At 41.0% G+C, this 17,658-nt stretch overlaps 1 protein-coding gene across 1 annotated transcript in view; it reads right to left on the bottom strand.

Moving 5' to 3' along the window:
* Positions 1-208: 208 nt before the first annotated feature.
* TMEM132B (transmembrane protein 132B) overlaps positions 209-17,658 on the bottom strand; it is a 186,610-nt gene continuing 169,160 nt past the window's right edge. The window contains exons 6-9 of the mRNA XM_009880329.1: positions 13,113-13,318; positions 4,201-4,474; positions 2,619-2,810; positions 209-1,363 (exon numbers count right to left, since the gene is read on the bottom strand). Of these exons, the coding sequence (XP_009878631.1) occupies positions 209-1,363; positions 2,619-2,810; positions 4,201-4,474; positions 13,113-13,318 (1,827 nt within the window). The remainder of the gene's footprint in view (positions 1,364-2,618; positions 2,811-4,200; positions 4,475-13,112; positions 13,319-17,658) is intronic.

Here is a 17,658-nt window from a genome sequence, read left to right on the forward strand (position 1 = left end):
CCTACAGGTAGCTGTTTTAGGGGCACATCCTGGTTTGCGGTGAAACAGGTTTAACTCAGCCAGTCTCTTGTACCTGCTCAGTGATATCAGGTTATCATCTCAGTAACTCCAAGGTTGGACTGTCTTGTTCCTATTGCTGACTGGACTGACTGCTCCACCATCCATAAACAGAAGGCATAAAGGTGATTACAAACATAAGAAAGTAGTTTTACATATTGTCTTGCAGTCTTTCCATATAGTCCCTAAGTTCCTTGGAATCACCAAGATTCATATCTTGGCATACCCATTTAATATTATCATCACTGTCAAATAGAATTGAGTTGGTGTAGGGGCCTCCATCCTCCGGCAGTATTGTTGTATATGAAGTGAACTTTACTCGCTTCTGCTTTGGCCCAGAAGGATTTATAGGTTCACTTTTAACTTCTTTTTCACAAAGGTACTCAGAAGATCTGAGGATATGATTATGAAGAGTCTTCTGAGAACTCCCATTAAGGAGAAAGTTGCTTTCTTCAAACTGCATTCCTCTGTCAATCATGGTAGTGCACTCCTCTGACGGGAGCGAAATGTCAACTGGGTTTTCCAGCAGTTCAACCTCATTTCCAAGCCAGACCCAGTCGTGGGAATGGGGGATGTTGCCTTGCTCACTCACGGCAAACCTTTTATGCCTGTACTTCCAAGCAAATGCCACGCAGTTAATCAAAAAGACCAAGATTGCTAAGCAGAAAACACATAGCAGGGCGTACATGCCAATCTCCAAATCTGTTAATCCTCTTGAAGTCAATGTGAGATCACTGGGATTGCTTTCTCCTGGTATTTCTACTTGCGTAGGGAAACCTGTGAAGGCAGTTGGGTTATTTTGGAGCTGGCCATCCTCCAGGGACTCCTGATCAATGGGAGATATGAAAGTTGTGCTTTTGTTTGCATTGTCCTCGTGACTGGACATGTCCTCGTGGGTTTTGGACCATTCTTGTGCTGTCCTCTCTTGTTCTGCAGGTTTCTCTATAGAATTACTTGCATGGCTTTTAAAATCTCTATCCACATCATCAATGTCATTAGCACTTCCTTTTTGGTCAGAATCTTTTTGACCGAACTTCACTTTGACACTTCCTTTCCCAACAGCCAGAATGCTCTTCCGCTTAGTCTTCTGACATGGCTCACTGATCACCATTTCAATTTTAATCAAAGGTCCTTGCCCATCCCCTTCCGCCACTACCCCAGGCCAATTGGACTGAAGGTCTTGGTGTGCGGACACTACCATCTCATCCAGTGAAGTGATGGTGATCGAGAAGTCCTTGGAGTCGTAGATATCTAATGGTGTCACTGACCCGTCGCTGAACAAAATCCAAGCACTGACTATGGCTTCCTGGGGAAAGAGAGGATGAGAAGAAAATGTGTGAAAGGTAAGAGAGCACATATCAGACACTCAGTTGTTTGAGTCTGTTTGACATTGGCAAAATAAATATACAGTTTAGCTTTGGTTTATTTTGTTTTGTTTTTTTAAAAAAAAAAAATCAAAACATCTGCTCTGCTTCTCATTTTCTTCTTGCAGATTTGTGTTCTCTAGACCACTTAGGCATTTATCCCATCTTCAGGAACTATCAAAGACACGGTCATCTAAATTTAATAAAAGGTGCTGACAAAAAAAATGTACAATTCTTTTTTTCATTCTGAAGTGAGAAGCCTCTTTTGAATGCCAGGGCCTCATGGTTAATTAGTTTTATAAAGGACCTATAATGGGGAATTTCTGTTATATTGCAATTTTGTATATTTAATACAACATGCAGAGCTGTTTCTGTATTGGAATGGTGATCCCATTCAGCCCATAGAAACAAACCAGGTTAAGAACACATCTCAATGCAAGATTTTAAATTTTCTGTCATGCTTTGAAATATACAAGATTATGGGAAATACACAACAGTGATTGTAGTCTTTTCTGGGTACTAGAGAAACACTCAGAAAAATGCCATTTTTAAGGATGTTTTGACCAAAACTATTTGTCTTCTTACTGCAAATTGCTAGTGCTAAAAAGATAGTTACGCTTCCTCTAGTGATATAGCACTTCAGTTCTATAATAAATACAATAAAAAAGCATATGTAATTTATTCTGTGGTCTTATCGAAAGCTATTTAATTCCTCAGATTATACGGTTCAAAGTAAGCACAAACTCATCAGATTTCAGCAATGCAGATCATGAAAACTTATGTGCATGCAGCCAAAAAGGTCCTTTTGGCTGAACTGACTTTGTGGGACTCTGAAGGTGTGGGGCTTCTTCCTCAGCTTACGTAGCTAAGCTGTATTTTCCCGTAGAAAAAGTGTCTTGAGTAGCACGTGTGTGCTTTCAACAGCATTAGGCATGCACAGACAGGTCCATCACTTCCCCTGTGCTGTGCAGGTCTCCAGACTAGTTCTGAAGAGCGTAATGGTCAGTCTGTATGGGTGTTGGCACCTGCAGGAGTTGGTCAGTAAGATGAACAGCCTTTACTGTGAGCAGTTACTGCTTTTGACAAAGCCATACGTTATATGTGCTGTCTAAAATTTACAGCAAGTAGCTTTTCCCTAGCTTCTGACAAAGCACAGTAAACAAATAAATTAATTCTGTATACTATTTTGGATCATACCTGTTTCGGACTATGAAGGATATCGTACGCAGAGGTGGTAGAAACGATAGCTCTCTTATTTCCTTTGCTGATTTGTAAGGAGAGGGACAAGCCTGAAACTAGTTGTACTCCTAGATCTGTAATGGTTACACGGTCATCTAGAACTATCACTGTCTTCTCTGCCAAGATGGAATCGGAAAGAGGTGACAGAACCTTGAAAGAGAAAGCAAACGCCTTGCATGAAACAGGAACTGTGTTGTAAAGCAAGATTAGACTCTAATCGGCATAACACTTCAGATTAATCTCGAGTTTGTCACACCCATGTATAAGCTATAATTGATGTTTCCCCCAAGACATTACACTCATTTGCTGCTAAATTACTTTATTTACAAAACTAATTTAATAAAACAACCAATCACTTCAAAATTACAGCTTCATCTCAACAACGGAGTATAGATTAAATTAAATGGATTTATTTTTTTTAAAAAATGTCATTTTTTTGTAGTCTCTCAAACCTCCTATGAATGTAGTATAGCACAAGACATAGTGTAAGACACTGATGAATGCTGAAACTCAGTAAGGGCATAACCAGGTGTGCAAAGCTGGCTGAGAGGAACTTGGCCTGCTCTTTGTAGGGACGGAGGACCTGAATGAAATGAAAGTGAGATTTGCAAAAGGACTTTGAAAACCCCACTGGGTGGCTGTCTGTATTTTTCAATGCCAAAATAGTCCTGTCCGTTTGCTCTAAGACCTTGTTTCTAACATGCTCAGAAGGAGACAGTCATCTTTCTACTGATGCCAGAAACAGCTGGTTCAGGCCCAAAATATTTGAGGTGCGATTTGTCTAAACAAACACAAGAAATCTACAGTGCAGCTCCTGCATCAGAGCTAACTGCTTCTGCTTTTGTATAGTCACTGGAGCGAAGGGCAGAAATCCCTTGACCTCTTCGGGATGTTTGGTTTAAGCTGAAAGGAGCCAAGCCCTAAAAGTACCTGTTTCTTTGTGGACTACAAAGGAAACAGTGTGACTGGAACATTATGGATGTTTGCAGTTAGTAAGAAGAGGCCCAATGCTTGTATTCCTTTATTTTGATTAAGAAATATGCATGAAGTTAGACAGAGAGACAGGTGGTGAACATGAACACTCTGAAAGATTTCTGAAGGTTATTTTTGTGTCCATTTTTTATGTTTCATTTTGTGGACATAAAGGGACTAATTTTTCAAAGACGTTTAAGCCTATAAAGATACATGTAGATCTTTGGTAAAATTTCCTAACAGTTAGGTTCATAATGTCCCACATAAATTAATAGCAGCTAGTTGTGTGCATCATGTGCAACCTGTTGCACTGTTCGGAAAATCTCAGTGTTGCTAGTCACATGAACGTGGATAAATCCCTTCGGAAGTTTCACCTAAATGTATTTTATGGAAGTGACAAATAGTAAAAATGAAAACCCATTCAAACTTCCTTTTATGTTTAGCATGTTTTTGGTTTTCTTTCAACTTGTTTTTTTCTGAGGGCAATTACTGTATAAGCTAACTAGCTATTGTGTGTGTGCATCCAGAACGCTCTCTACGGAAGCTGCAGATACATCTTAGGCTGTACCTGTACCGTGGTGATGCCATGCTCACGACCAACCAGAACTCGGCCATCTTGAAGCTTAGCAATCTTGGGTTCTTCTACCTTCATGAAATCAGTCACAAGGTCAGTGATGTCAAACTGCCACTCAGAGCCTAGCATATAGGTCAAGTGGCCTCCAAACTCAGAGGATTCAGCTACAAACTGTGTGAGGACTCGCACCATGGCATGCTGATACTGGAGGGTACAACCTCTTCCTTTTTTCTCATCATCCTCTTCGTCCTCACTGTCACGGGTAGGCCTGTAAATAGATCCAGGTTTGTTATCTGCATTGCCGTGACCTCCCTACAACACTGCAGAGCTTCGGTTGCACGGTATTTTCAATTAGATTAATGTTATCATCATCTGCTACTGCATGAGAAATAGGAAACCCCATTTTGGATGTGTAGGTTACTAGAGCTGAGATGCTTGTACAGCTTTTTCGTGCTGTACAATTTAAAAGCTACTGTCACTTCTGTGAGTGAATTCTTTGTTTGAGTGGGACTTCCCAGCAACTTAAAAACGTCTGCCATTGCTGAGATTTCAGTGGAACCATCACTTGTTCACCGTGTCTCCAAGCGGTAGTCAAATCTTGCGGCGGGCTAAGGAAAGCAGCGTGAAATGTTTATGAGAACAAACTCCTGTAGCAGCTTAGCAGGGATGGAAGAAGATGCTTTAGCATCCTTTCCTCCACCTTTGCCCATAACATTTATGTCACTTTACTCATCCTTTCAAAACCATTCTAACACATTCACGATTCCCTGCTTAGGTAACGCCACCCCACCTTATCCCACATCTCTGTCTCACAGGTTCATTAAGCCCTCTGCATTTGAGAAATACACCATTATTTCACCTTAAATCTCCTTCAGTTCATGCAAGTGTCTGGTATATTTAGTCATGTAGTGACCACAAGGGGCTTCCAAAAAAAAACAAATGAGGCATTTAAGTTACCACTCAGGACATCAGTTACTGAGATGTACAAACACCATGCCAGACTGGTGAGACTACCACTCACCCCACAGAAACAACTGCAGCATTAGACACGCTTTCTTTAACATTTTCTAACTATCTGTCTCCCCCTGCAAAATCTAATCCATGACAATCTAACGGCTTTCCATAAATCTTACATAAAGCATCACAGTGATTTGTACGTGAGAGCAGTGGTGTCACACCTCACAGAATTTTGTCTGGTTTAAAACCCAGTTTCCCATCAATTCTTTTTTTTTTTGGTTGCTATTGTTTATTCCTTGGGACCAACACATTGACTCTCTTATCTCTTTCAAGTCAGGTATTAAGCACTAGGTGGTCACACTTTTACTCATTATGCCCCCATGCTGTGGAATTCATTGCTCAGAAATAATTTGCCTTCCTCCTTTACTTATTTATTGAGCCTGAAGCCACCTCCATAGCAAGGGTGGGAAATATGGGGTAAGCCTCTTATTTTTCACAGTATTTTGGGAAGTAGTTTTGTGTTTACTGTGTTCCTTTATCTTCTCCTTTGAAATACCAGCTATGAAAAACTATTATAAAACAGAATTGCTTTTGTTATAAATTGTTTTATGACAAAGTTGGCAAACAGTGAGCTGAAAATGTATCTAAGAAAAGCCCTTCTGCTCTTCAAGATGATAGAAAGTCCTGGTGTTACAGAATATCATACACTGGAAATACATTTTCAATGCATCAATTGTTAGCTGAATATATATATATATTCAGCCTTTTTGGTTTTGTGTGTGTAAAACAACAGTGTCCATCATTAGTTGCTGAATGAAACATTACTGAATAATCACTGAATTGTTAAGAAAAATACCAGGATCCTAAAATAGGATTTACATTACACAAAGAAATTAGTCTTACAGAATTAGACTAGCTAGGTATTTCAGGGAAATTTTCAATTGTTCTCTCCTTTCCGACAAAGGTGTCGATCTGGACTAAGCTGAAGCCAGTCAGTCAGCAAACCAGACACAAAGAAAGTACTAGAAGGGGGATATTCGTAGAGCTTACTTGGCCCGCGCCTATTTAGATTTCTTTTGGCCTTATAATGTTAAAAAGACTTTATGAACTGCTTAACATTCCCACTTCCAATTTATTTCTCTAGTTGGACACTTTTCAGCTCATTGAAACCATAACCCAGCTCTGAATCATAGAATGGTTTGGGTTAGAAGGGACCTTAAAGATCATTTAGTTCCACTCCCGTGCCATGGGCAGGGACACCTCCCACTCAAAGCCCCATCCAACCTGGCCTTGAACACCTCCAGGAATGGGGCCTCAACAACTTCCCTGGGCAACCTGGGCCAGTGCCTCACCACCCTCAGAGTGAAAAATTTCTGCTTGGTATCTAATGGAAATCGACCTTCTTCCAGTTTGAAGCCATTCCCCCTCATCCTATCACTCCATGCCCTTGTGAAAAGTACCTCTCCAGCTTTCTTGTAGGCCCCCTTCAGATACTGAAAAGCCGCTATAAGGTCTCCCCAGAGCCTGCTCTTCTCCAGGCTGAACACCCCCAACTCTCTCAGCCTGTCTTCATAGCAGAGGTGTTCCAGCCCTCGGATCATCTTTGTGGCCTCCTCTAGACCCCCTCCAACAGGTTCATGTTCTTATGTTGGGGGCTCCAGAGCTGGACGCAGTACTCCAGGTGGGGTCTTGCAAGAGCAGAGTAGAGGAGCAGTATCACCTCCCTTGACCTGCTGGCCACGCTGCTTTTGATGCAGCCCGGGATATGGTTGGCCTTCCGGGCTGTGAGCGCACATTGCCGGCTCGTGTTGAGCTTCAATAATCTCAGACTTTGGGAGAACCAGGTGTAGCTCTGAGATACCAGGATTTAACCCTCTTTTAGTAATACAGACAGTAACTTTAGTACTTGTGCAGAATTGGAGAAGAATGCGCAGGAGCTATTCAGGTAAGAAGTACTTAGGGGATTTGGGGGAAAAGAGCCACAGAACCCATGGGAACCAGTTTTCTTATGGGAAAAGAGACGCAGAACCAGTGTTCTGTGGCTTGAAAAATGTTCATGTGTTCAACATTCACGTTGACTTAAATTTTTTAACAGAACTCTTTTCTGTTTCTGTTACATAACCAGATGTTTTACTCAGATCCAATGCGTTACTGTTATTCATAATTATTTCTGCGCTTATTTATTTCTACTTTCACTGTTTAAAACTGTAGACTACTGGACTGTCCAAGAGGAAAAATATTCAAAACAACTTTGAGAGAAAGAACTTTTCAACCCTAGTCCCATACAGCTCAGAAATGCGAGTTGTGGGGAGAATGACCAGAGGTAAGGAGTGTTGCATAAGGGCACAGGGGGAGCACTCCTGCCCTTATTGCCAGGCTTCAGACTGTATGGGCAGCCAGCACTACCACCCCCAAAAAGATGATTCAAGTCTAGCTCTTTCCTTGTGGTATCGCTAACAAACAAACAAAAGGGCTCCATTTCTCTACAAAAGCATTGGTAGGTGTTTGTATATCTGTATACTTCTCCGTAGAAATGTATGGTTTCTATTGCATGCAAATGTGGAACATGAGAAAAGCATCCCTGACCCATGGAAAGGGCAAGGCACTTTCTTACCTCAGTGCAAATGAAAAGAGAGGTGTTTGAATTTTCAAGACAAGCTTTGCAAGTCTGCTTTACCAAGTACCAACTCAGGTTCTTCCCTTTTTTAAATAGATGATATCCATTTCCACTTCAAAGCCACAAATCCAGGATTCCGTTAGTAAGTCAGAGCATTTCAGTGTTTCGTCTCCATGGGCCCAACAAAATGTTTGAGATCCACTGAATTGCATAGTTCCCTTTAGAGGCTTACACTTCTTGTTACAGTGTTTTCAGTAGACTTAAAATCCTTCATTAAGCAGTGAGCTCATTTTATTTTTAAGACATGTCCTCATGAATATAAGCTATTGCTGTATATTGTGCTTTTTTTCCCCTTGGTCATCTCTGAGGTTAGCTCTGGATATCTCTCAGAATCCTTCTCATGCTATTTCTTGCTGGTTGGCAAACTCGCTTGGAAGATTTTTTGCTTTTCTGGAGTGGTCCAGGATTGCCAGAATTGCATTTCACACAGAGAAAGCCTTTGCCAGAGAGCCGAGTTAAAACAGCAGCCCTGTTAAAAGGGTGCCTGCTAGCACTGATCTAATCAGTGCTCTGTCAACTTTATATAGACACTGTCTGTGAGGAGTTTAAGTATGTCTCTTTTAATTTGCACCACTCTCAAACCAGGCATCACTTTCTTGGGCCAGATGCTAATTTTCTGTTAAAAAAACCCTAAAGAAATCAGTTTTGCTGGCTTTGAATTTGAAATACTCATTAAAAAGAGTCATGTATTTAAAAAACATTTTCAACACCCCTAATTGAAAAAAAAAATCTATTTTGGCTACAAAATACAAACCAGTAGAAGTTGATTTAGTGGAAGCTACAGAAATAAGTTGCACATAGCTCCACTCACAGTTCAAGAAGAAATGCAATTTGGTACCTTTACCGATCTTGAAAATACAGTCTACCTCTTAACAAAAATCTCTATGGCCTTATCTCCGTAGGACATTAAAGTCAATTAACTAAAGGAGTGAATTTATAGCGTGTTCAAGCTTTGAGCGGAGGTTGTTATTCACAAATGGAATGGTTTGAATCCAGTTTCACTTAATTCGCTTTAAAGTATGGCTTTATTTCTGAGCAGCAGCACTCAGATGGAGGTTTAACTAAAGCAGTTTATTTTTTCCTGCGTTTAACTTAGGCTAGCTTTCCTGCTTTTGCCTCTAGTACTAGACAGGACTAAACTAGAGCTAACACCTGATTAACCATTAGTTCAACCGACTGCCATTCATAAGCAATACCACGTCTGGCTTCACTCTGTTTCGTAGGTTTGGAAGGTTTATGCTACTCAGAGGTTTGCAGTAACGGCTTTATCAGCGATTGTTCAGTAAGGCCAGATGCTGGTAAAAGGCCAGTAAACTATGTGCCTGATACTGAAGCATATGCTGGAGTCATACTGTGTGATGTCTGTCTCCCTGGGAGCCTCATGAAAACAATGTGCTTATCCCAGTTGCAAATATTTACTTAAATTAAATTTCCAGCTTGTTTTGTGAGACTTTAGCCGTGCAATTCCTGTTAATGCAAGTAGAAGCCGCTCATCCCATGTAAATGTAAGTGCATAGAGCTAGTGCAGGAACTTCAAAAAGAAGGTAATTATTTCGCAGATGCATGAGGAATCAAAATAAATGTTCTTGTTAGACTAGCAGAGTCTGCCCGGACCTCTCCTGTGCTCTAATATTTGACTTTAATTTAAATATACACCTTTCGTTTGCTGAGATTGTGGGCTTTTTTTGCGGCCCATTGCAGCAGCAGAGTTTCTGTTAGCCCCTGCGAGTTTGAGGACTGCGTACCATGCATTAGTCATGAGTTGATCCATGGAGCTGACTTTCATCTGGAAAGGGAGGTTCTTCATATCTGCAGCAGCACACACCATAGATCAAATTCTCCTCTGGATAGTAACAAAGGTTTGCCATATATTTACAGATTGATCTAGTAAATTGTATTACTGGTTTTACATAGAGAAGACTGGTTTTTTTCCCCAGTTTCTGGCATAAAAGCAGCCTGGTTTTTTCTTTCTGTTTCTCTAGCAAGTTCCTGCTCTTACAACAGTTCAGACCAGCTGAAAACCGACACAGTTCAAACTGAGCTATGTGGCACATGTGAAATTTTTGTGAAGAGCCTGTCTTTTTCATTGCTTTGTGGAAATTATTCAAGAAGTTAGGTAAGCAAACATGTCTGTAATCACATGTAATTTACAATTACAAACATGACAGGGTTTATAGGGAGAAGCAATACATTTTATTAGATCAACAAACATCATTGGAAAGAACAGATGTGATTTGGGGCATATAAACACTTTTCAGGTTTGAAATGGAAGCAGCTATATTCAGATGAAGAACAGCCATGCTGAGGCAGTAGTTTCACAAGCATTTCTGTTGTCGACAGCACCAATAAAAACATTTAAAAGATTATTGTAAACCCAGTTATATTTTGCCATCTGGCTCAGCCCCTCCGACAACTGAACCAGCACAGCCACGCTGAGCGTGTGGGAACGAGGCAGTGGGGGAGCCAGAGGAGATGAAGGAATGTTTGAAGGTTGCTGAAGTTTCTCTGCACAATCCCTATAAGAAATGCCTTCTGTATATTGATGAATTACTTTACAGCACTGTTTAGTTCTTGCCAAGAAGACAAGGGAGTGGTGTGAAGGTACCAACCCTAGTGGACAGGAGGAGAGTAGAAAATTGCTTTGTCTGTGTTGAGGTGAGGAACGAAGAAGACACATTACAATCTATCCATGACTAAACCTGAGGACTGCAATATAATTACAGTTGACCTGTGGGTCATGTGCGACTGAACCTAAACTTAAGACTGCCTAAGCCTGTTGGCAGGGACTTTTGAAAGAATCCAGGAGTTAGACACCCTCTTCTTTTCAAATTAGTTTCCTTTAAGGATAGATATGAAAAACCTCGTGCAAATTGCAAATACTGGCAATGAAAATCAAGCTGAATCCATACTTGCTGGGAAATGCTTGGATTTGGGTATTGGTTTTTTTTTTTTAGAATCAAAGCACTGTCTTCTCTCACTTTCAAACCTGTTCTCAGGTATCACACAAGACAACCCTCTCACTGTACAGCTCTAACACTGTATTATACATACCGGGAGGGCACTGTGAAGAATTACAGGCTGAACCATTGTTCAGAATAAGCGAATGTGGCCTTCTGGCTATATCACTGGATGAGGATTCAGGAAACCAACCTGCAGCTCCTGACTGTAGTCCAAATGTCTTGTGTGCTTCAGGTCACCATTTAAAAACTCATCATAAAAACTCCCCTATGTTTAGGATATTGAGAAACATGTAGCTATGAGGGAGAGGAGGTATAACCAGATTGAAAATAAAAGAGAAAAATTAAAAAAAAAAAAAAAAGGAAAAGCCACTACATTTCAGGTAAAACCCATCCAAATCTAAAAATAAAGGAAATGTAAAAAACCTTATGTACAAAGTAAATATCAGAGTGAGCACAACTACTGCTAGTCCTACACTGCCTGTTGATTTAGAATACTGCCCCCCCCAGTTAAAAAAAATCCACATGAATGTTCCATAAAACAAGAAATAATTTATTTCTAGTTGAAACCTTTCCCATTCGCATGGACATGGACTGCTGACACACAGTGTCATAAACTACCAGCTGCAATTCTGGAGAATGATACAGTGTCCATACTTTCTCTCCACCCTTCACGGAAAATGCTTGCTGAAGACGTGCCAGCAGTTCAGATGCAATCTGAGCAGCAGCAAACTCGCACTGCTTGCCAGCTTGCGAACAGCGCAGACTCTCAGACCATTATCTTTATTTCAGCTGGCCAAATAAATCAGAACTAGACACCAGGGGGTAAATTTCCTGCACTGTGTGTAATGGGTTTAAAGTCAGAATGTCCACGACCGTTAACCACAGTTGACTGTCTAACTCACCGAGCTTGCTGCTGAAAGTTTACTCCTATAAAAAACGTCAACAGCCTTATCCTGCAGCCTTTTACTCAGCAAAATCCCCACTGGTTTTAGTAGGAGCTGCGCCTAAGGGACTGTTACAGCACTAGGCACGTTACAGACCGAAGAAAGGAAGTTAAGTGAAACTTTAACAGCCGGCGTATGTTCAGTTCATTCATCACCTAGCACATCTCTTCCTGCCACAAATGGCAACTCTGCCTTAATCACTGAAGCAAACACACAGATTTCTCTTGTGCCAGATCCTCACCACCTCTTCTGTCACAGCCAGAAAAAATGCCACCATAGCCAAGAGCTATGTCCGTCCCCTTCTCTGGACCTCATTATCTGAGTATTCTGTAAATTGTCTCCTATTACCCTTAGGTTTATGCCCTCATGAAGTGTTAGATAATTCTACTCCACTGCTGTCTGTTTGGGCTCTTTAAGGCTCTTCAATAGCTGAGACGTTCTCCTGGGCAAATCGAGCGCTTTAGCCAGAACTGCCACAGTGTTTAGCACTACAGTTCCTGCTGCCAGAAATGCTTTTTTACTGTATTATAAATTTGAGCTGGTGTCATGCCTTGTTCTCCAGTAGTATTTTTCAGCGTAGCCTGAAATCCACCAATATAGCAGTGTTCCTGGAAGTTCTTAATCTTGCAAATTGTCCAAATGATGGTTATTGTACAATTGGTAATTTGGTAGGGATGAATAGAACAGAGCTCAAAATCCCTGCCCTCCTTCCTCCTTTTTTTTCCCCATCCACATTGGTCCTGGTAGAATCTGTTCATCAGAATATAGTCTTCAATAGGAGCATACGTGGGATTTTTGCCTAATTCAGATCTAATAAATAATGCTTCAGCCAGGTCTGCTGCAGGGTGCATTTGTACAAAGACTGAATAATCACCCAAATGCCTAGATTCATGGAATGGTTTGGGTTGGAAGAGGCCTTTAAAGATCATCTAGTCCAATCCCCCTGCCCGTGCCCAGTGACCTGACTCCCTCCTTGGCCCTATTTTCTTTAGCACTGTAGAGAGAAACCAAGCACTGGCAGTGCTGAACCTCACACACACGCGTGTGTGTGAGCGATGTTACATACAGGAAGGGAGAGGTCCAGGTTCCTTTCCTCAGATTTGCATATCAGAGTGTATATGATTTCCTGAGGTTGTGTGGAATTGATTAATGCTGCAGGCAAAGCCACTGTCTTTTAAACTATGTAGATCAGGATAAAATGCAGCCTACCAATATCATTGTTGGATGTTATAATGAAGGCTAAGACAAACTGTAAAGTTAATTTTAAACAGTGGAGTTTAGATTCTGAGAAATACACTAAAAATTGTTGTGTTCTAAAATCAGAGGCCATGGCCACGTTTCTGGACTGTACCAATGCTGTAAGCATACCTTTTGTTGGCGGTGACGGGTATCCTCCAGCCTTTGATCTGGCTAAGCTCTGTATCTGAGATCTCTATCTGCAGCGGGAGCCGTGGAACCCAGACCGTCACTTCTAATTGGGTGGTAAAATGCTGGTAAGTGAAGTTAACAATAGTATCCACTTTGCTTTTCATTTCCTTGCCATTAACGAAGATGGAGTCACATCTGTCAGAAACCTTTCAAAAAAAAAAAAAAAAAAAAAGGAGAAGAAAAAGAAAAAAGATTAATCGTCAAATGAATAAAAGTTCCTGAGGAAGCACAAGGAATGATACATCAGTCCAAAGACAACACTGATAATGCGAGTCATGCATATTGTATGTTCAGTTTTCTAATTAGTAGCAAACAGTGATAAATGGACCCCAGGGAAACAGTTCTGCTTTCCTCAGTGGATACTACTCAAACTACAAAAATAACGTAATGATGTTATATAACCTATGTGAATCTTTTATACTAGGCAAATTAAACTCTTCAGGAATCAAACTCCATGTGCGTGGAAGTTTATGTTTACAACTTGCTTAAAGAACCTGGAAAAAATGGGGCCATATGTTAGTAAGAAAAAGACTGACTCAGAACTATAAACCAGAATCCTTTCCATTTGTAATGCTGAAAGAGAAAGATCCCCTTATGGCTCATGAGCAGAAGTGCAGCAGAAACATTAATTTTTAGAACTTCTCAGTAATTGTTTTAGAAAAATGTATTTCATAGTTGCTTTGTGTCGATACATGAAATTACTGCCAAAACTAGCACGTGGGCTCTATACTACAACTCATCTACCCTCTTGTTCTCAGGGATCCTTTGGCACAAAGTCAAGGTCCTGAGCATAGATCCTGTTTATATAAAGAACATGATGTAGCGATGCATTTGACCTGCATCCTGGAAAGACGGAACTCCTTCATGAGGTACGGGTTTTTAATATTTATGAACAGTTGTGTGTGTACTTCTATATATATACACACACATTTACATTAATGTATAACATGTTTATGTAGAGGTATATACATGTATATATGTATATGCATATGTACTTGTATTTGTATCTATGTACAGGTTTGCATTCTGCTTTGAAGCCAGAGAGAGGTGATAGTCTCCAACAGAGTCCATGTACTGTAGTTTTAATCTTTTAAAACCATGGCTTATGGGATGTAGTTGTGTTACTGAAATGGACTTTGTTCTCTTGTCAGGACTGTTCTCTGTCATGTTGTATAATGCACAGGGACTCAGATCTGAAGGGATTCTGGCTAAGCCAGTGATTAAATTCTGGTTTACTGGAGTTACTGAGATAACTCATGTAGACTTCAGTGGGGAATATGCTGAAACACAGGCTGGTTTTGCTCTGCAAACGGACCTCAAATCTTTTCTGATATTAACAGGAATTAGGGGTTACTGAGCCAAGAAAAAATTACAGAAAATGTGTAGCAGCCTTTTTTTTTTTTTCGTCACAGGCAGTCCTCACATATGACTTTGAAATAAAGTTTGTCCTGCTTTGAATTTCAGAATAACATAGTTTTTCTCTTAAGCTTTAATGAGGTATATTGCTGTTAGATGAACAGTACCTGAGTTCTACTATCATATGGAGCACGTTTAAATACCAAAATTTTGCCTGAATGGCTCTTATAATGCTTTTAAGATTTATAGGCAACTTGCTTAAGAATCAGCTGCTTCAGAAGCAAAAGAACAAGCAACCTTTATGCAGGTCATTCAGTGACGAGTTTTATTTCCAGAATTATTGTGATGACTTTGAAAATTATGACTACTCTCAAGCCAAGCACGGAAGGAGAAACATTTGGGAAACATTGTGCCAATTGATCTGTTGGTACATATCCACTGATCATCAACCATATCAAATGACTCTTTCACACTTAGTGAGACCACACAGCCAAACTTTTCAGATTGTCCCTTTTATAACATCACTGTCGAACTAATGTCATTCTTCTGTACTGTTTATTATTAGGTAATAGCTTTGCTAAAACTATTGTCAAGTGCCTTGAGGGTCTTGTTAGAAAAGCTCACTATCTGATATTTTTCTCTCCGTATGCAATACCCATATATAAAGTGAAAGAGCTGCACTTCCACGTTTACCATTTCCAGGTCAGCTTCTCAGATCCCAATCAACGCACTGAAACCACAATCAATTGCTTTTTTACAACGGGACTAAGCCAGGTTGTGAGGGATGGGGCAAAGGCAACTCAGTCTTCTGGAGAGAATACTCCTTCCACATAAATGCTTAATGAGTACAAGAATTTTTAAAAAAATAAATCTAGCAATCTGATAAAGAGCTTAAAATGGACTCCGGGCTCAGGAGTACCACAAACGAGATGGAGTGTACTCAGAATCTTTGTTTCCCTCTCATAATGTGTCACAAGTGTCTCTGGAAAGTTTAAGCACATTAATCAAGCCCATTAATTGAATGAGCAGCTGAGATTCTAAATCATAAAGCCTACATCTAGGGAGTTTTGCAAGAATTAATACAAGACAGAAATAATTAAGAAAACCCAAAGAGGGAGGGATAAACATCAAGACTGGTTCAGGGGAATAACTAATATCTGACATGACAGCAGCTAATATTTTAGATTCTCTCCTTGCGGCTTAAAATGTTCTTGTCTTCTTGTCAGCAGGCAAAAAAGGTGCTAAATTAGGGAACTGAAAGATGGACTTTAATTGTAGCTGTAAAAATATCAGGCTAGGCTTACAAATTTCATAGATTATATGTCTAGACAGAGGCATTCAGTCATTTATATACTGACCAAGAGGTAAGTATAAATCAGTACATATAACTATGCTATAGAAGTTTACCCAGTGGCCTTGTGTAGAGTTCAGAGCTCATGTTTCACTTAAGGGTATCTTCCAGAAAACTAGCCAGCCTTGATAAGAAAACGTGGAGAGACATTATTGTTGTTTCAGTTCTCTGACTGGAATTTGGGTTTACTCTGTTAGGTACAAGCAAACCAAAGAATTGAAAGGAAAATTAAGTTTGTGCAAATAAGGATGAAAACCACAGCAGTCAGCTGAATCCATCTGAATCCCATGGTGAAGGATGTGAAGCCATGACCACTGTTAACCATTCAGGCTAGACCAAAGCCCACCTGAGGAAGCCTCTGTTACACTCACGTGCATTTAATTACTGCCATGTTTCATTCACTGCACCTTACAGCAGTTGCTACGTGAAAGTAGATTTGGTTCATCTGAAGGAAACGAGAAACTGGAGCACATACAGAAAATGCCCAGCACCCCTATGTCACTTGGGATCTAATACAGACTCAGGACAAAGAATTAATTTCATCTGGGTCTTAGATGAGAGCTGGGATTTCATGCTCACAGCACTCCGACACTCCTCCAAAGTGAAGAGGGAACGAGAAACACACATTGAGTTTTGAGGTGCCAGCTGTATTCTCTGGCCCCTTCACTTTCTCCCCTTTTAAGTCTGCTCCATACTTTTCTAGTCACACTCTGACTGCCAGAAGAGGCTCGTGATGCTGCTGGAAGAGGAACCGTATGACCTGCTGCTGGAGTTTGGGGAGCGCATGCCTGTTTACATCAGAAGGCACTCGGGGGGCAAGGTCTGACGCAGCAGGGAGACACGGGCAGAGTTACGCTAGCAGGTGACTTAACGCACAGATTTCTTTTGAGCTGCTGCATCTGAGGGAACAAAGAGGGAAAAGGCAGTTAAATCCCTCCTGCAAACACTACACAGTGCGAAGACACAGCACAAACTTAGAATTGCCACCGTCTCATCTAAAATGCACAGAGCGAGCCTGTTTAAAAGTCTGTCTCTATCCACTGGCAACTGCCTGACAAAATCAGAAAGTGCTGTTTGAAACAGTTTGCAACCAGGAGGGCAGGCCGGCCGGCGATGTGCTCTGGTATGCAGGTCAAGAGAAAGAGAGCTGCAATTAACCTCTCTGGGCTTTGAAGCAGGTGGTTGGCTCCAATCCCCGCAAGTGATTGTAAAAAGCACAGTTTGCCCTGTACAGCCTGTCACAGCCGCCTCGCTTTAGACTAAGCCAGTACAAAAGTAGCTAGCAGCCCAAAAGAGTAATTGGGAAACCATTCCGTGTTCAGGTCAGCAAAGGTTTACACACCCTTTGGGTCAACAGGTAAACCGGAGTGAACGTGAACTGACAAGAAAACAAATAATGCCTGCTGTGTAGTTCATCTCTACGCGCAGGTTTGATTCCAAAGCTCGCTCTTTCCCCTCAGCTTGCAGGTCATTTTGTAAGGAGACTGAATGAGACAGATGTAACAGAAAACAGTCGCAATCCTTGTGCCTGTTAACGGCTCAGGAGTTTTTCGGTTAAACAAGACTTTGCTGCTGAATACCTGCTTGGCTTTTTTCTCCATCACTCGCTCGTGTGGGAGGAGAGAGCAAGGTGGCGTCAGGAGAGGCCCACCACCGGGGCACCTCCGGGCAGCAGCGCTGCAGGGCTCTCCCAGCCCGTACCGCTGCTCCAAGTTCAGCTTTTTTCACCTTCAGACATATATTTCTCACTGACATTTACATGAACGGTGTGTGCGCACG

Source organism: Charadrius vociferus, unplaced genomic scaffold (genome assembly GCF_000708025.1).
Source record: "Charadrius vociferus isolate BGI_N301 unplaced genomic scaffold, ASM70802v2 scaffold332, whole genome shotgun sequence".
NCBI classification, from domain to species: Eukaryota; Metazoa; Chordata; class Aves; order Charadriiformes; family Charadriidae; genus Charadrius; species Charadrius vociferus.